This window comes from Gossypium arboreum, chromosome 7 (genome assembly GCF_025698485.1).
Source record: "Gossypium arboreum isolate Shixiya-1 chromosome 7, ASM2569848v2, whole genome shotgun sequence".
NCBI lineage: Eukaryota > Viridiplantae > Streptophyta > Magnoliopsida > Malvales > Malvaceae > Gossypium > Gossypium arboreum.
This window is the reverse complement of record NC_069076.1, coordinates 99,356,838-99,377,238: the sequence shown is the minus strand read 5'-3', so window position 1 is coordinate 99,377,238 and position 20,401 is coordinate 99,356,838. Positions and strand designations below refer to the sequence as shown.

The 20,401-nt window shown below is 33.0% G+C and overlaps 1 protein-coding gene across 8 annotated transcripts; it reads left to right on the top strand.

Annotated features, from left to right (window-relative positions):
- The first annotated feature begins 7,676 nt into the window (after positions 1–7,676).
- Positions 7,677–20,198, top strand: LOC108450127 (uncharacterized). Of its 8 annotated transcripts, none has more exons than XR_008285829.1 (29): positions 7,677–7,985; positions 8,114–8,297; positions 8,894–9,018; positions 9,265–9,381; positions 9,673–9,819; positions 9,973–10,332; positions 10,435–10,592; positions 11,699–11,820; positions 11,908–11,999; positions 12,158–12,395; positions 12,511–12,574; positions 13,071–13,219; positions 13,317–13,387; positions 13,492–13,665; positions 14,279–14,350; positions 15,667–15,768; positions 15,865–15,954; positions 16,841–16,916; positions 16,998–17,091; positions 17,188–17,257; positions 17,393–17,572; positions 17,716–17,838; positions 17,923–18,006; positions 18,094–18,278; positions 18,687–18,825; positions 18,912–18,971; positions 19,398–19,502; positions 19,595–19,793; positions 19,900–20,198. XR_008285829.1 is itself a non-coding variant. In XM_017747649.2 (28 exons), exons 1-28 carry the CDS (start codon positions 7,890–7,892, stop codon positions 19,706–19,708), a joined length of 3,591 nt encoding a protein of 1,196 aa, XP_017603138.1. In that variant the 5' UTR covers positions 7,677–7,889; the 3' UTR covers positions 19,709–20,198. The 8 variants fall into 8 exon arrangements, 5 of the variants coding, with proteins under 5 accessions (XP_017603138.1, XP_017603105.1, XP_017603130.1 ...); XR_008285828.1 differs by having other exon boundaries at positions 7,678–7,985; positions 9,973–10,347; XM_017747649.2 differs by having other exon boundaries at positions 19,595–20,198.
- Positions 20,199–20,401: the final 203 nt, after the last annotated feature.

Genomic DNA, 20,401 nt, shown 5'->3' with positions numbered 1-20,401 from the left:
ACCACTGTAGGTTGCCTCTATTCTCCTCATTTTAGCATTGTTAGGGGTATCACGACTTCCATGCTTCAATATCACGATACCCCCTTCTAGGTGATGTTTTCTTCACATTCAGGCTATCGCCGACTTCCTACAGTACTCAATCAACTTGTTAGGTTTCCCATGGCACGATTGGCCAATTTGGGTCTAAAAATGGCTTAAAACTAATAAAAATAATTTATTAACATCAAAACTAAAAATCTACAAAAACATATAAAAGACACTTAAATTGCTTAAGAATAAGCTCCTTTAATTGTAATGGAGAGCTCAATTTAACATATCAAATTACGACAGATCATTTACTAACTCTTAGGTACCGCATCCTTTTCAAAAAAAGGTGTGGTACCCCCGAATTAATTTGCCTGCTGACTCTTGGGTACCATTCCTTTTTGGTCAGGGTACTACACCTGTCAGGTGCAACCCAAAATTTTGTTTTTCATTTTTGGAAAATATCTTGAAAATAGTTTATTAAAAAGTTAATTGACCAGTATTGATTTAGGGACAATTTGTTGTGTTAAAATAATAGAAAATCAAACTTAACAAAATGGACTAACTTTTTAGTTTTTGTAAAGTACAATGATTAAACTCTAGTAAATTAAAGTAGAGATTAACTTATCACTTTCAAAAAGTGGAGGGATGAAATTTATAATTCGACATTAAATTTAATAATAAAATATAGTATTAATGAGTATTGTAATATATTTTAATGTAGAATTTAAAATTTTATGTTTAATAAGAATGGGAACTTGATCAAACAAAACTTTAACTAAAATCTAAAACCAGAAATTTTAACTAAATATATTTCATTTTACTTAGCAAATATATATATATTTATTTATATTGTAATTGTATGGAATGGACATTATTCTAGTAACTTAGGCGTATCTTCAAATTACTTGAAATATAATTAAAATTAATATGTTTCATTAGGTAAATTATTAATTAGGAATAACATTTTTATGATTTTTTTTATATAATGCATACTTTTATTTATAATTAAGGTTTTCATGTTGTTGCATCGGCTAGGCCATTGATTCATCGATCTGAATAGTTTGATTAAATAAATCATTAAAAACTAAAAAAATGGTTTAACTGCTAATTTAGCTGATTTTTAGCTCAATTCAATCGGTTCATACTTGTTCACGGCTTAACCGATCTAAAGCCTTTCTTTAGACTGGAACCATGGTTGGTTCTCAATCCAACCGACCCAAACGATCGATATGGTTCAAATACCTATGCTAATAATCCCCCAAACCCTTAAATTAGAGAAAAAACTATGCTTAAACGCACTTAAATCGATATCATCCTCGTTTTTTAGATAGTAACTATGGCAAATGGGCTAAGACTTAATTTGCTTTATAGGAATTAATTGGGAATAGACTTGTTCAAAGGTTGGGCTACTCGGCTAGGCCCATTCAAATATTGAGGGGGTTTGGGCAAAAATATTAAACTTGAAAAATGAGTTCGCGTAAAAAAGTTTGGCCTATTCAAAGCATGAGTTGAGCTCATGCTCAAGCATTCAAGGCACGAACTCTAGCCTGAGTTGTTTCCTAAATTTATAATATATCATATTATATCATGTAATTTATAACACGTTAAAATTAAATCTATAGTATTATATAATATTATAGTGTAAACATATTAAAAAAATGTTAAGTCGTTTATATATAATTTTAAAGAAAATTAAATATGAACCCAATGTGATGGCTTGATGGTCAAAGGTGTTCACATGTAGTAATCGTGGTGCAGGTTTGAATTGTGTTAGTTGCATTTGTTGTTTGGACTTTGCTCGATTATTTTTTTATATAATTTTAAAATATATATAATATATCAAAATACTAAAAATTAAAATAAATATTTTCTAATAAATTATATATATATATATATATATATATATATATATTCTTAAATAACACGTGCAATTTAACAAGTAATTACCTCTAAAATAATAACAAAATTAACAATAAAAAAACAACACTTTTTTTTTACTTATTCGAGTCGGGCCGGGCTCGAGTAAAAAAGTCTTACCCAAGGCCTGACCCTTATTTTTTTGTCCAAGCCCATTTTTCAGGTCTATATTTTTACCCAAACCCTCCCACTTTTCGAGCGGGCCTTCGGGCGGGCCAATAGGTCTAATGTAAACTAATTAATAACATAATAAAACCCTTATGTTGGCTTGATGGCTAAGATGCTTATTACCCCAAGTATAGTATGATTTGAGTCGCGTTGCTTTTAGAGCTTTAACCTTCTCTTGTAGTTAAAAGAAAAACAAAAACAAAATAAAAAACATAATATTTGAACTTTAAAAGAAAAAAAGAGGGTTATATCCAAAAATTTGTCAGGCCATGGACAATAACTACCTCATAGATATGACACTACTCTTTTTAAATTTCCACTTTCCCAATTATTAAATTAACCAAATACAGACACCCTTCAACGAAAAACTAATTCAATCTTTCTCTAAGGATAATTAAGTGAATTATACCCAAGTTTTTTTATATATTTAATAACAAAAATCGATTTAAAGTGATCAGTGCAGTGGATTAAATCAATTAAATTTAAAATATATTGGGTTGAATTTGAAATTTAAAATAAATATTTTTACATATTATATATTTATTGTATACAAAAACATATTTAAATTATTAAAAATAATAGGTATAATATTAAATTTAACCCTCAATATATGTATTTTTGTTATTTTGACTCTTATTTTTAGTTAAATTTGGCCATTAAACTTTTTAAAAAGTTAAATTATTATTCTTTTAAACGAAAACAACGACTAAAATATTAAATTTTTAATATGGCAGCTCATATGACAATCTACATATACTTCATGATAATTTTTTTTATAATTTTTAAATTCTTTTTTAACATGATATATGAAACAAACAATGTTATGTCAGCATGAAAGTACAAATAAAATGTCATATACGAGTTGCCACACTAACATTATTAAAAGGTTTAAATGTAACACCCTCTAACCCTTATTCGTCACCAGAACAAGGTTACGGAGCATTACTAGACATTTCAAAATAAATACGAACAATCATATGATAATATATTATACATATCATAAAATATTCATAATGTCCCTTGTATTGAGCCCTTGAGGCCCAAATCACAAATTAGAAACAAATCGGGATTCAATCGGAAACTCAGAAAAATTTTCATGAAATTTCAAAATTTTTCCTAAGTGCAGGGCTCACACGCCCGTGTGGTCAAGGGACACGCCCGTGTGACCCTATGACATGCTCGTGCTTCAGGCCATGTCCCTCACATCACACAGCTGAGGCACACCCCCGTGTGGCAAAACTTGAGCATTCTGTTTTGACATTTTTAAGTTGCAGGGGACACACGGCCTATCCACACGCGCATGTGTAAGCCGTGTATCTCACATGGTCTGGTCACAAGCCGTGTGCCAGGCTGTGTGGACTCAAAATGAGCCTTATACATCAAGTTTTACCAACCCTGCAAACTTAAACCACAAGCAATTCAACAACCAATTATTTAATCGATCCAAAACACAATCAAATACATCCAAATCATGCCAAATAATCAACCTAATTAAGCTAACCAATGTTCATTCATAAATACTTCACATATATTATCCAAATCAATCTAATAGTAAACTATTTAAACCAATTCTATATTCACACTAATTCAAACCAAAACATACCATTTGATAGTTTTAAAACATAACACATAAATTCATATGTATTCAAACAATTTCATATTATAACATCATTTACAATCATTTTCCAAAATGACTTATACAAACAACCTAGGTACATGCCATATACCAAAAAGAAAAGTACTTCACCACAATGAGTTCGAGATCGGCCTTGGATGTTGATTCAACGTTCGAACTTTAACTTAACCTGCGTACGGAAATAAACCATATGCTGAGTATTAAACTCAGTGGTATTTCTATAATCCGAATATTTTAAATAAATAACATTATATAAAATATACACTTTAACCATACATAAACATTAACTAATCAATAAATCAATTCATCTATTTTTGCTTTCATTTCTCATCAATAACTTTCTCACTTTAATTCACAAATCATTTGGCAATAATAATACTCTTTTTTCATGAACTCTTGGTTTATATATTTCAATTGTACAATCCAAATCAATATCCAATTTAAAAATTCACATTCTTTAGCATTTGATATCGATCTTATTGCCAATCATTTATTTATCCCCTATTAACAAGACTCAGACTTTGGCGGATACACGGATCCAACCAAAACACACCAGTATGGCACTCAGTGCCTCATCGGATAATTCGAAGTAACAAGTTGACACCCAGTGTCTCATCGGCCTTGCCAAAGTAAGTTGGTACCCAATGCCTCATCGAATTTATCCGAAGTAATAATTTGACACACAGTGTCTCATCGACTCGTGGTCGAAATATCCTTGAACACTTCCAATTCTATGGCATGCCAACTATATCCGACTCAGCCCAATACAATTAATAGGGTTTTATAACACTTTCTAATTTCCAATCAATACACATTTCAAATAATCACTTTTTCCATTTCAATCAATTTCCCTTACAAATTAACATTCACGTATATTCCAGCATTCAATTTCAACATCATAATATCAATACTTACCTCATTTCACTTACCATACTTATTAATCGAAATACAACAATTAATAATAATTAGATTCGGATTATAGAAATACAAACTGTAGTTTCTGAACTAATCCTCGTTGACTTTGTCTTTTCCTTTCTTAGCCAAGGTCTCTGGCTCAATGTTAGCTACGGAATTTAAAACAATTTAAAATCATCAATACAACATAATTTAACATTAAATATTTTAATTTATACACAACTTTTATCTAAATTTCAGTTTAGTCCTTAATTTAAACTAACTTTTTTTCTTACAAAACTAATTTCATATTTCATTCCACTTTAATCTAATTTCAACTCCCTAATTTCACCATAAAACCTAATTTCAAAATTCTCTCAATTTAGTTCTTATTTCTCAAAACTTATGATTTATTTTACAATTCAATCCATTATTACCTCTAACTTGAAATTCCATCAATTTAACCCCTAATTCTTCAATATATTCAACATGAACAACATCTAAGAATTCACTAATTTTCAAAATTTCAACATAATTCAAGTAGTATTTTATTTTAGGATTCCAAAAATATCAAAATTACAAGAAAATGAACTAAATTAACTTACCAAATTGAACTTGAACCTTAAACCCTAATTTTCTCCCTTCTCTGTTTCGTTTTATGTTTCTATCTTTTCTATACTTTTGTGTCTTTATTTTTATTTTATTTACTTTATGTTTATTATATTAATTTAATATTATATTAACATAATAATTAATATTTCTTAAATAATAAATAAATACATATATGTATTACAAATATATTTATATATTTATTACATATTTATTTTATTTTACCGTTGACACAATTTAATTTATTTACTTATTTAATTCTTCAACTTTTCTTTAATTTATAATTAACTTTTACACTTTATTCAATTTAATCATTATACCTAATTAACATTGATTCAAACTAATTTTCTTAACTAAAACTTAATTAACGCATTAACTAATTTCGTAAATATTTTTAATAAATATTTACCAACTGCTTTTTCTAAAACGGAGACCCGAAAATGTACTTTTTGATACCTGTAAATTTTAGGTCGTTACATTAAATGTTTTAGTCAACATTTTTCATTCAAAAATGATTTGATTTTTTTTTTAAAGTTAATAGTCAAATTTAATTAAAAAATTAAGTTATGTAATTATTAATGATTAAATTTAATATTATGCAAAAATAATATATCTAGTAAGCTTATGAAGTCGGTATGATTATACATTTTATGGACCGACCTAAACCAAACTATAGGGTAAAGAACCAAATTGCTTAAATCAAGTAACACGAGTTGAGTGAGTCCGCTCAACCGACATTGGCTCAACCTTGCCCATTAGTGTCCAGAAAAATTGAAAAATTGAAAAATTGAAAAATTGTTTGACTAATAGTTATCATTGAATTTGGCGTGGTTTTGGTTACTAGTTACGATAGTAGTTAAAGGTCTTGATTTTTGCTTTATAACATAAAAAAGGTTAAAATATGCAGTAGAATAAATTTTGAGATTTAATCTAAAAGTTTAATTCATTTAAATTTTTTGGTTAATTCATTAAAATCATAAGTGTTTTCTATTAAAAATTGTCAAAATAACATGTTGATTAGGTTGCCTCATGTAAGATAGCATATAATTAACGGAATCTAGATTTTCCTGCATTAGGAACAATACCTATGTCAATCGAGTTAGACAGCTTTTACTTTTTACTCTTTTTTAAAATATTTTTATATTAATAAAATCGAATAATTACGAATAATATAATTCATTTGATTTATATTAATAATATTTGGATGGGATGATATTAAAATTTAGCTCTCAACATTTACATCTTTTATCATTTTGGTTATTATTTTATTTTTAACTAAATTTGACTATTAACATTTAAAAAAAGTCATATCACATTTTTAATAAAAATATTAACTAAAAAGTAATTTATTTATGATTATTAGTGAAAAATCTACTTACTTCATATTAATACGATATTATTTATCTTATATGCCATGTCAAAAAAAATAAAATTACAAACATATTTAAAAAGATTGAAAGAAGTATAAAGTTCATTTAAAGTTAAAAAAAACATGAATGCTTTGATTGGTTGGGTGGAAAGAAAATGAGAAAATGAAAAATGGAAGGGTTAAAAGTAGAGAAAATGAAAATATAATATATATATTTTCATGGATGTGCTTGATATGAAATATAAAAAAAGTGAAAGAAAATGTGCTTGATAGAGTTGAAAATTAGGAGGAAATAAATTAAAATATTTAAAAATATATAACTTCGAACTAACATATAACTTTTTCTTACTTTTATTCTTTATTAAACACGTTCAAAATTTATTTTCTTTCTGCTATTCTATTTTCCCTTTCCATTTTTTCATATTTTTCACCTAATCAAGCACGTCTGAAGTACTCTTAGATTATCATACGAGTTATCATAATTTAAAAGTTTAAAGATTTTGACTCATTTTAAAAAGTTCAGTGCTAAATTTAGCTAACAAATGAGAACCCAATTGACAAAAATATAAATATTAAAGACTAAATTTATCACCATTATAGATTTAACGATGATAAATAATGAATCTTAAACACTCATCCTAATTAAGACCATGCTAATGGCAAAATTATATGGAGGTTATTGTTTTAGAAGATAGATTGTATTTTATCTTATCTACTAAAAAATTAGCAGATTTATCATCATGCGATTAGTCATTTCGTTAAAAAATTATTTATTTTATTGTTAAAATTAATCCATGTACTTAAAACATAAAGTGCTCGTGATACGCCAATATAACTATTTGATTTTTTATTAATTATATTAGTTTTTAACAATAAAAATAGATAAAAATTTTAAAATATAGTATTAATTTATTATTTAATTTAATGTATAAAATTAATTAATTTATTTTTAAGTAAAAAGAATAAACTACAATTTAACTTTTGATTTGAGTCTCTCTATAGTACTTTAATCCCGTCTAATATATTAGCAACACGATCACCTCCCAATACGACAACGTTTAATATAATGTAATTGTAAAAGCCTCCAAGACGGGGGTGTTGTGAACTTCCGTTTCGTTCCGTTCAACAAAAAGGGTTTTTTAATTAAATAAAATTCGCACAGAAAATAAATACTCTCAAACAAACAATTTTATAATTTCAATCTTTCAATTTCTCTCTTTTTAATACAGTGGTGAAGAGAGACAAAACAAGAAAAAAAGGGAGAGAGTCATGGTGTCAACGAGACGAAGTGGATCTCTATCTGGTAATAACAAGAGATCTTCTTCTTCTTCTGAAGATAAGCCTCCATCTCCGAAACGACAAAAGGTTTCAGCGTAAAACGCATCCAAAAGATTTTTTTTGAAATTTTTTGGTTTTCTTTGAGGGGTTTGAGAGTAGCGGATTTGAGTGAAGGTATTTGACTTTTCAGCGGTTTTGTTTTTGTTTTTTTGCAGGTGGAAAATGCGGAGAAATCGATGCCGGCGGCGGACAGTTCCAAAGAAATGTGTACGCCGCCCGCCGTGGATCCCGGAGATTGTGGGAACGGTGAGACTCCGATCGCCGGGGATGATGTGAATAACGCTGGGAAGGGTGAGACATCATCGGCTGCTGTCGCCGTGGTAGCGCCGATCGCTGATGGTTAGTTTTGTTTTGGTTCTGAGCTTTACGTGATTGGTTAATTTCTTTGCTGTTTTGAGTTTCATTTTAGTGAAATTGGATTTGCATTTTGAGTTTTGAGATGCGTCCGTGTCTCGAAAACTTTTTTGTGTCTCGAAATCTGGTTTTCAGTTATTTCATTTCTTGCTTCTTGAATTGAAGTTAGGATTTGCATTTGCTTTTTCTGATTTTTTAAAAAAAATTAGAGAGTGTTATTTTTTACGGATTTGCTTGTTGTCTTCAAGGTGTCACTTTCAGTAAGTTCTTTGATTTGCTTTTTAGTTATTTCATATGGCTTCCTGATTTTAAGTGTCATTTGACTTCAATTTGGATTTGCATCTGCTTTTCTGAATCTTTTTTTAAATTGGAGTGTTATTTTTACGGAGTTGCTTGTTGTTTTGAAGGTGTCACTTTTTGTAAATTATTGAATTTGCTTTTTATTTATTTCATTCATGGCTTCCTAATTTTAAGGGTAGTTTGAGTTAGTTTGGATTTGCATTTGCTTTTCTGAATTCTTTTTTCTTTTTGAAATTTGAGTGTCCTTTTTACTGAATGTGGATTTGCTTGTTGTGTTAAAGGTTCTGCGCCGGTTCTGTTGGATAAGGGGAGGAGTTCGTTCACTACTTGGAGTATTTCCCAGAAACAAAATCCAAATTTTGATACGTCTACACCTTGGTGCAAACTTTTATCGCAGTCTGCGCAGGTAAATTCAAACCTCCCTTTTTGAAAACATCTCTAGTAATTACTCTTTGTTTGCTTGGTAGTTGACATAAAAAGCACTGTACTTTCAGATTATCTTTTGGTTAAGAATCTTCTGTCTGTATATTTATTCGTTTTGTGTGTATAGCACATTTTAGATATCTGAATTACTGGTTGTCTTTCTGAGTTTTGACTTGTATATATATTGTGATACTATTTCTAATGAGTTGGTCACATTTGTGAACTACAGAATCCTAATGTTTCCATTTGCACATCAAATTTCTCGATTGGCTCGAGTAAACACTGCAATTTCCAATTAAAGGACCAGACAATTAGTGCAGTACTTTGCAAGATAAAGCACACCCAGGTATCACTTGAATTTTACATTCAATATGTTACCTTTTTCTGGATTGATACTAAATTAAGAACACTTATGCATACACATGGTATTTGCCACTCCCTGATTATTTTGTGGGCATCCTGCAGTGGCCCTTTTTAGATGCATTAGCTCTTTGGATTTTGGGTTTTCTGCTTTTTTTCTGCCTCCTTATTTCTCAATGTTTTGTTTGGGCAGTCACTGCTTATATTTGTGTTGTGGAGATAAACTCCTTAATATGTACATGCAGTATGAGTACTCATTATTTGTCGACATGATCAGCACGAAGGCAGCGCAGCAGCCATGTTAGAAAGCACTGGGAGCAAGGGGTCAGTGCAAGTAAATGGGACAGTGCTGAAGAAAAATAACACTTGTGTGCTTAAGTCGGGTGATGAAGTGGTCTTTGGTTTGCTGGGGAATCATGCATATGTATCCTTTCCTTGGGTTTGAGGGCAATCAGTTAAAGCCCACTTGTTTGTCGAGTGTTATAATAGTGCTTTTGCTCTTATATCTTACTGGTTATTTGTTTTTATGTCTGTGCTTATTTTTGTTATCTCCTTAATATAATTTCAATTAATTTAGATATTTCAGCAACCCATGACTGATGTTGCAGTTAAGGGTGCAGAGGTCCAGAATACCATAGGAAAGTTTCTGCAGCTTGAGAGGAGGTCAGGAGATCCATCAGCTGTTACTGGGGCGGCTACCATATTGGCATCACTTTCAAGCTTGAGGCCAGATTTATCGCGCTGGAAATCGCCTCCTCAAGCCAGCAGTAAGATCCCGCAGGTGACTGAGGTGTCTACTGCTGCGGATGTTGATCATGATGGCATGGAAGGAAATTCAACTGCAAATATAGGGAATGATAAAGCTGCAGAGGTTGGATCAGTCAACAAGACTCTTCATCTTGATTGCAACCACGACTCCAACACAGAGGCAGGCAATGTAAAACTCTCTGGGGTGAATGATTTGCTAAGGCCTTTCTTGAGGATGTTTGCACCATCAACTAGTTGTAATCTGAAATTGAGTAAAAGTATCTGTAAACAGGTATTGGACGGAAGAAACGAGTGGGTGAAGGACTCACAGCCGACGATGCTATCAAGTATATCACTTCGCTGTGCGGTGTTCAAAGAGGACATTCATGCAGGAATTCTTGATGGCAGAAACTTAGACGTGTCATTTGATAACTTCCCATATTATTTAAGGTATGGTACAATTTTGTGCATACTATCTCTTTTTTATTAAAAAAATGTTTCAAATATAAACCAGATTTCTCTTAATCTTTTTTTCATCACATTCCTGCTTATGTGAGTACAATTAAGAGCATACCTAAACTCTGGCTTCTGCGCTATATTACAACATTCAATGATCAATTTGGATTATTTCTTAAAGTTTTTGGCAATCTCATATTTTACTAGAAAATATGTTGGCAGTTGTTTCTCAGTTTGTGTTAAATTCTTTCATTTTTTGAATCCAAGTAGAAGGGTTTGGGAAGATAATTGGAAGTTGGTTTATCTTGCAACTGAACTTTTCCAACATGCATAGGACCATCAAGAAAACCTACTAGTTTTACTCATTAATATAACCACTCTATTTCTATTTGTGATTCCCCGGTTGGCTGTGTTTTATGTGCTAGTGGAAGAAAGACGATGAACACATAAAATCGCTATTTTTGGACTTGACTAAAGCTGGGACAGAACATTTTCCCCATCGATACTGATCTAACCATTTGAGATTCAAAGCTTATTTCCAATGGAAGGTCTTCTATTTAACCATGAAGGAAACTGGGTTTGATTAGTCTATGTTGGGAGTTAAAGTATGTTGATTCCTAGAATGTTAGGAGTATGGAATGGAAGGAAAAGAACCAAGTTAATTGGGCATAAGCACATGAAAGAAAATTCAAGAGGAAGAATTAATTTGAGCGTGGATGGATGAGGAAGGTATCTCAGTGCTCGCTGACTTTGAAAAATAGCATAGACAGAAGCTAACTTAGTTACTGAATCACGATTTGGTTATCTAGAAAAGGAATTCTGTTAGTGAGCATGAGAGACTGTTAGGGAAGGAAAGAATGAGAAACAAGTAGGTCCGCTCTTCAATTATCTTTCTTCAATAAATCTCTGACCGTGTTGGTATGTGATAATACAATAGCCAGTAATTCAAAGTTGTCACTGTTCGTGTGATAGTTTAGCTCTTGAAGTTTATGTTGTTTAGTCTTCTATGCATTCTCAGTGTTTTTTCCCAATAGTTTTGCTCTGAGTTTGGTTATTTATTGAATGATATATCATTAAGGGGTGAATTTCTATCTTTCCAGTGAAAATACAAAAAATGTGCTCGTAGCAGCTTCAATTATACACCTCAAGCACAAAGAACATGTGAAATATACTTCAGATCTAACCACTGTGAACCCACGGATTTTGCTCTCTGGCCCTGCAGGTATGCGAGTATGCTTTGTTATTTTTGTGTCTTGTGTTAGTCGCATTAAGCTGCAAAACCGAGCTTTTACTTCAAATGTAAATGCAGGGTCTGAGATATATCAGGAGATGCTGACGAAGGCGCTTGCTAATTACTTTGGGGCCAAATTGCTCATTTTTGATAGCCATTCTTTTTTGGGTGTAAGACATCACTTTTATGGGTTATTTGATTTTTGACATTATTACTACGTTATTATGGCTGTCATCATCCGATTTCTTTGTTAGCATATTATTGCTTCATAAGTCAAAGATACTAAAGGTACATAACTTGGTAAATTATTGATCTAAATATGTTATAGGGTTTGTCTTCAAAGGAAGCTGAGCTTCTGAAGGATGGCGTCAATGCCGAAAAATCCTGCACCTGCACCAAACAGAATTCCGGGCCCATTGAATTGGCCAATAGTTTGGCTCCAGCTGTTGAAGCAGACACTTCAAGTGCTGTGCCTGATGCTACTTGTGACCCTGAATCTCTGCCAAAGACAGAAGCTGATACCATGCCCTCATCTGGATCATCTAAGAATAAAATGTTTAAGAAAGGTATTTACATTTCTTGAAAGACCTTTCAGATTAGGTTTTTGTGTCATTAACATTTTCATAGGCATTGTTATTTGGATTTAGTTTCGTGACTATTTACCTAACATGGATCATGCAGGTGACAGAGTAAAATTTATGAATTCAACTTCAGGCAGTCTATATCCAGCAGCATCTCCATCTAGGTACTGCAGCCTCTCTCTACTATATTTGGAGAGATTCAAAAGGTGGCTTGAATTCAGCATGTTGTCTCTTCTCATTTTAGCATCCAATGATCCAAGTGATTAGTTGTTGGAACTTATCTGCAAGTCTTTCCCACCTGAATAGCAAACTCATCTTTCTGAGTACTTTCAAATGTCAGCATGGACCGCATGGTCCTCAATAACCTAGTCTTGATGAAATCATTTGATGAGAACTAAAGAATAGCTGTGTTCCTCCACAGTTTTAATTTAATTGGAACCACTCTAACATGTTTTAGTGATATTATGTAATTTTAAATGCCCTTCTGTTTCTCTCATTTAAGGGTGAAAATGAACATGCCCTTCCACTTGATATCAACTCACCAAATATGGCCAGCCATACAGTTTTCTAGTTTTATCCTATCTCACTTTTTCCTTTTTTGTGACTAGGCATTTTCTATTACCATGCTCTAATTTATTCTTTTATCAATTCAATCTACAGAGGCCCTCCTTATGGGGTTCGGGGGAAAGTCATGTTACTCTTTGCGGACAATCCTTTCTCAAAAATTGGTGTAAGATTTGATAAACCCATACCTGATGGCGTTGACCTTGGAAATATTTGTGAGGTGGGCCATGGATTTTTCTGCAATGGTAATGTTTTGTACATCTCTCCATGTTTTGCATCTATGTTTAAGCTTATGATTACTAAGCCCTGTCTCTGTTTCTTTCACTCTTTCTTGCAATGTAGCTTCTGACCTTCGTTTGGAGAACTCAAGCACAGAGGATTTAGATAGATTACTCATTAACACTTTGTTTGAGGTGACTTATTCTTTATCTTCGACCAACTGTATGATTGTTGTCTGGCTATACAGTTTGCTTCCATTTTTGATTTCTTATTAACTTAAATCTAATATTTTTGTCAGGCTATATACAGTGAGAGCAGAACTTCACCTTTTATTTTGTTTATGAAAGATGCTGAGAAGTCTCTTGCAGGAAATACAGACTCTTACTCCACATTTAAGAGCAAACTTGAAAAGCTTCCTGATAATGTCATTGTAATTAGTTCACACACTCATACTGACAACCGTAAGGAGAAGGTACATTTGTTTTTTTATTTTAACCTTTCTGAGTTGTTTATGGCTGGACGCAATTATTCCCCGCCTAGATCAATACTTGTTCACTTGTGGCATGAACTAAATGTATAAAGTTTTTGACAGAATGCTTCAGCTAAAATCCTCAATAACTGGTTCTTATTTGGTCTCTTGCTATCTTTTGATGCCTTAAGCTAAATGGATTCATCTTGTTTTGGATTGTGAAAAGATAAATTAAGACATGAATTTAAGTGGTAGGGTGATGCAAAGAGGAAGTTAATTGTGTTAATGAAAAAAGAAATGCTGTTCTTCAGATAACTGCTTATTGTATTTTAGTTGTTACGTAGGCAATCTCTATGACGTGTGTAACCCTACCCCAACTTTTATATGATCTGTGATATATATTCTGAATAGCATTAGCTATTGAACATCATTTTTTTAGTTTGGGGGTAATCTTCTATCATAAATAATAAGAAAGATTTGTGGTTAAGAGTATGTTTACATTTCTTAGTCATTATTTTAAGGGTTTGTGCAGTAGACTCTAGAGTAATTCGGTTTGTCTTCTCATTTGTATGTTAGATCTAGGAGTACCTTACCCTATGATACTTTATCCTTGCAGTCGCATCCTGGTGGTTTGCTTTTCACAAAATTTGGTGGAAGCCAAACTGCTCTCCTTGACTTGGCATTTCCGGTAATGATTCTATCTTTTGAAAAGTCTCGCTCTCTCTGGTGGGGGCTAAGTTTTGGTCCTATGGATGGTTATATTTATTTTATTTACTATATTTGTAACTGATGGTGACTCTGGGTGGTTTCCACAATGAAGGGGTGCAAAGCTGTTTGCATATCAGGACTTCTTTGTGGTTCTTCCTTTTGAAACTTTTGATTAGTTTGTAATAGAAAATGCTCGCATTTCAAGTTTCTCATACTCTTTTAACTCGTGAAAATGTCATGTGACTATGATGCTCATGTAATTTACCTTTAGTTCTCTGATGGTTGGTCTGAAAGATTTTAGTCTTTTACCATCCCTTAAACATCATGTCATACGGGTGGTTCTATTCTCCAATGGCTTTGCTGGGCTACTGGCATTTTCTGTCAGTCACACTATAGAGTATTTGATTTCGTGTTCAATGGTGCATTTCTTAGAAAAAAAGTCCTAATTCTGGGTTTTTACAATGATGCGAGTTAGGCATTGGTACTGACTGTAGGTATCATTGCCTATATAACTCAAGTATTTTTAACATTTTGGTAGTTGCATGTTATGTAAGTCATTAATATTTTTTTTCTTTGGTATTGCATTTAAATGCTTGAATAGAAGCTGTCTGACCTTTTCACGTTGATGGAATTAATGTTTTTAATAGCATGGCATGTAAACCAAAAATGGTAAGTTTGAAGTTATTTGGATTTCTCTTATGAGAACTGAATTTGGAGCATATTGGTAACATGTTGTATTTAGTATTGGGCGTCTCATTGGATTGAATCTGGGATAACTAAGTTTAGTTCTATTTTTAGTTGAGCTGTTTCATCTTTATGCTACTTTTAATTATAGTTATGTTGTAAAGATGCTGGAGCAGCTGTTCACGTGCCCTGTTTTTGCTTTTTTGCTTTTCCTCCTACACTCACTTGTACATTTTTGAGTTCACACTTTACCATGTTAGAGGCTATGTATAGGTTATTGTTAATTTAAGGGGTGTGAAGTTTTGATATTTTTTGGATATTAGGCTGCATGACGGGGGGAAGGATGTTCCTGGAGGCTACAAAAATTTTGACTAAGCTTTTTCCAAATAAAATTACCACATTAGAGGCTGTTTTCTAGGTCATTGTTAACTTAATGGGTGTAATGTTTTGATATTTCAGGGTAGTTTTGGTAGGTTGCGTGACAGGGGGAAGGAAGTTCAGATTTCAGAAGGCTACTTAAATTTTTACTAAGCATTTTCCAAATAAAGTTACCATTCATATGCCAACCATGTTATTGTTAATTTAAGGGGTGTGATGTTTTGCTATTTTCAGGATAGCTTTGGTAGGTTGCATGACAGGGGGAAGGAAGTTCCGAAGGCTACAAAAATTTTGACTAAGCTTTTTCCAAATAAAGTTACCATTCACATGCCACAGGTCCGTATGGTGTATCCCAAATATGAGTTGTGTTTGTTGCTTCACATATATGTGTTCTCTAAAATGTAACTTATTATTGAAGCTTATGTGCTACAGGATGAAGCTGTGCTTGCATCTTGGAAGCACCAATTGGATCGTGATGCTGAAACTCTTAAAATGAAGGGGAATTTGAATCTTCTACGAACTGTTAGTTTTCTTCTTTTTTGGTCTTTTAAATGCTAAAGATTGGTTTATGTTGCCTTTATCTTCTATTGGAGGCTTTAGGTTTGGTGAAACTTTTAGTTCTCTTCTGATAGTCATTGTGGAATTCTGGAACTCGTAATTGCTATTAAGGATGGCACAGTTGCATGGCAGAACTTTCCTGGCTATTGACCTAAAAATTATATTATAGAAACTGTTGTATGGTTAGAATATCCTTTTTCTTTGCAAGCATTTTTTGTACTTGTATACCCATTATGTTATTCTCTTGGGGTATGATGTGGTATGGCTTGCACTTTGGAATTTACTTTGGAATAAATTTACTCCTGGTCTTAGGATTAGGATTTAAAATCTGATAATTACTTCTAATTTGATGCTGGGTTGGGAAATATTGTCACATGAAATCATTTAAGAAGTTCCTGACATGTTGAGGGAACATTTTCCAAGAGGGCTTGTCAAAGGGTGGTAACTCCGTGCAAAAGTCCTTTTTGTGTGCAAGGTTTCCTTGTAAAGTCTTTTTCCAAGTTTTATGGATGTCCAAAGGCTAAAATTTGGTGAAATCGATTTGTGAATGCAAGATGAGATTATTGATGTTTTCACCCTGTGTGTTTTCCCTTTAGGTTATTTGGCTTCATAATTACTCTCCCCATCACCTTTCCTCTGACCCTTAGTATTGAGCCTCCTAACAAATTAGAGATTGTGATTACCTTTTCTATTACTAGGACAAGGCTTAAAATGGTCTTTGACTTCATGCTAATTGACTCTAATCTTAAGATTTTTCAATGTTTGATTACTCTCTTGACATGCCATGGTTATATAGATGTGGCATTTTGAAAATGATTATTATTGTTATATTTTTCATTATTTTATGTAGGTTTTGGGTCGGAGTGGGATGGAATGTAAAGGGCTTGAAACTTTATGCATCAAGGATCAAACCCTTACAAATGAAAGTTAGTTTTCTTCTTACATATCATCATATCAATAATCCTAGAGTTAAAGTTTATAAATTTATATTTTGCCATCCATCCTAGGTGCTGAGAAAGTAGTTGGGTGGGCTTTAAGTCACCATCTAATGCAGCATCCTGAAGCGGATGCCGATGTGAGGCTTGTTTTATCATGTGAAAGGTTCGGGATACATAGTCTTTTCATTTCTGTTAGAACATTTTAACTGCACTGTCAATTGTTGGAGACTCAATTATAACACAATTGCTATTCTGGCAGCATTCAATATGGCATTGAGATCTTACAGGCTATCCAGAATGAATCTAAAAGCTTGAAGAAGTCACTTAAGGTTCTCGCAGTACCTTCCTGCAAAATGAGATGCTCTATCAAGTCTTATTTTGGTTCTCTGTTTCCTAAATTATTGTGTATTCTCTTCTGAGTAAATGTCCATTAATCTTCATTGTGGTGGTTTTGGTGATCTCAGGATGTCGTAACCGAAAATGAATTTGAGAAAAGACTTTTAGCTGATGTTATTCCACCCAGTGATATTGGAGTTACCTTTGACGATATCGGAGCTCTTGAAAACGTGAAGGATACATTAAAGGAGTTAGTTATGCTTCCTTTACAGAGGCCTGAACTCTTTTGCAAGGGGCAACTTACCAAGGTTATCTAAGATATAGCAATGAGCTGATTCTTTTGAAATTTTGCTAGCTATCTCAGTTGCATCTTTTTGGTACTCTACTACGGAGTTCTTTTATTCTCTTTGTTTGCAATGAATATTCTCACTCTGAGCTATTATGTTGGCAGCCTTGCAAGGGCATACTCTTATTCGGACCTCCTGGAACTGGGAAAACTATGCTGGCAAAAGCTGTGGCTACTGAAGCTGGTGCGAACTTCATTAATATATCCATGTCAAGCATCACATCAAAGGTCAATTTTGTTGTTCCTTTTGTCTGATTTAATTTTGCTATTCTATCATATCTTACTTGATATTATGTATCTATTTTGCTGCAGTGGTTTGGTGAGGGTGAGAAATACGTGAAAGCTGTTTTTTCCTTGGCCAGTAAAATTGCTCCGAGTGTCATATTTGTTGATGAGGTTAGTTATTCATGATCCTCAATTTGTATTTTCAGTTTGGGTCTATGCCAATTCATTGTGTGGTTTCCTCTCTGCTGTTTCTTGTAGGTTGATAGCATGCTGGGCCGGAGAGAAAATCCTGGGGAGCATGAAGCCATGCGTAAGATGAAAAACGAATTTATGGTGAACTGGGATGGTCTACGTACAAAAGACACAGAACGGGTCCTTGTACTTGCAGCCACAAATCGGCCTTTTGACCTTGATGAGGCTGTCATTAGAAGGCTGCCACGGAGGTAAAGTATCAGTATGGCTCCTTTTGGAGGAAAATAAAGATACACATAATGCACGTTCCCCTTTATTTTAAAATAAAAAAGGCTTTTCACTAACAGAAACTGTGGGAACACTACTGCCTACTTTCCTGCTAGAGCATTTTCTCGAGATACGATCTTACCTTTTAGAGGAAAGGCGAATGAAAAGGCCTTTACAATCTTTTTTGGAAATATAAAATTTCTTGTACAATAAATACTTGGTGGAATTTTTACAGAAAACTATTTTTCTTTTTTCCTTTTTTCTTTACTTCCTTTTGATGCAGTCCAACTTCTGCACATATATGCTGCATCTCATGCATATGTCACAAGCTTAATCCAGTTTAAGTTACTGGTACTTTGAGGCCTTGTTCTAATGGTTTGTTAATTTGGCAGATTGATGGTAAATTTGCCGGATGCTGCAAATAGAGCGAAAATACTAAAGGTCATTCTTGCAAAGGAGGACTTGTCCCCTGAGGTTGATTTTGATGCAGTTGCGAGTATGACGGATGGATATTCTGGGAGCGACCTTAAGGTTCTATCGTATGGTCTTTTTCCAACTTCTGATTGATTTTCTTGTATACTATTAGCTGACTGCTTGATTATTCTGTTATATTGCAGAATCTTTGTGTGACTGCTGCACACCGTCCAATTAAAGAGATTTTGGAAAAGGAGAAAAAGGTAGGTATTGTGGTAAATGTCTCATTGACTAATGTTTACTATATTTTTTGTATCTATTTTGGCTCTATCCATATAATGTGTCGATGCGACAATAACTACTTCATTCAGTGGTTGTCATTTGCGATTGTACTTTTTTTGTTGAATTGAGCTGTTAGGTTAGGTAGATTGTGTATTATTCTTGCATTCCTTAATCGAAGTACCAATGCTCGATGTTTACCATCTGTGTTTATGAATAAAACTAATTCCTAATGTTAAAGCTTCGAGTGATTGACTTTTGAGTTTCGACCATTATGCAAGGGTTGACTGCTAATATATTTGTTTTCTTTATAGTTGTCTGAAATAGAGATGAGAAGTAAAATAAGAATAAAAGGATCATATTGTATTTGCATATTGCCATTGTGTTTTAATAGTCAACATCGATGCCAGGAACGAGCTGCTGCTCTAGCAGAGGGCAAACCTCCTCCGCCTTTGAGTGGGAGTGCTGATATACGTTCTCTAAACATGGACGACTTCAAATATGCCCATGAGCGGGTAATCTATAAAATTCAAGTTATATTAGTTATTTTTCGTCCAAAAGGAGGAGAAAAGTTAACTAAGTTACTTTACATTTCAAATCTTAACAGGTATGTGCCAGCGTCTCTTCTGAGTCTGTGAACATGACTGAGCTGCTTCAATGGAACGAGCTCTACGGTGAGGGTGGTTCACGAAGAAAGAAGGCTCTCAGCTACTTCATGTGAAGCCCCTGTCGGTGTCTTTGTACAAATGGTTCGTACGTATCTTCCAAAATTTCTCTCTGCTCTTCTTCTAAAGGCCTGTATGCAAGTAAGTTTACTGTGCTGGTACATGTCCGGTGTGGCTCACTCGTATTTTGTCTGTATAATGAAAGTATAGGTTTTTTTAAGTTATGTTTCTTACTTAATATCATCAGGCTGGTCCGGGGATGGTCGGTATTTTAAGGCAGCGAAACCTAAACCGATATTTCGGGCTTTTGGGATAAGCTGCTTTTGTTTTGGTTCCTCTCTGTCATCTCCTTTAGTGCCTGCACAAAAAAAAGAGCATGTTTTTAGTTTTGTTGTATTTAAGTTAATTTAACGATCTCATAAGGAAAAAAAGAAAGAGAGGACGCTGTGAGTATATAATATATTTATAGTGATTCTTTTTCATGTTCTGTCAGAAATTCATCATCAATAAGTAAATGCTAAGCATATTTGTTTGATTCTGTTAAAAGCTTTTGGTTGATAAAACTAAATATCTCGGTAATAGATCTTGCAATTCGTTTATGCATATCTTTTGGTCCCCGAACTAAGCGAAAATATTAAATATAAGTCTAAGGGCTGGACAACTTGCTCGGCCCGCTAAGAAAAATAATCTCATCTCGGGCTTATCCGGCTTAGATTATTATTTATCAGTGAAACATTATATAAATATAT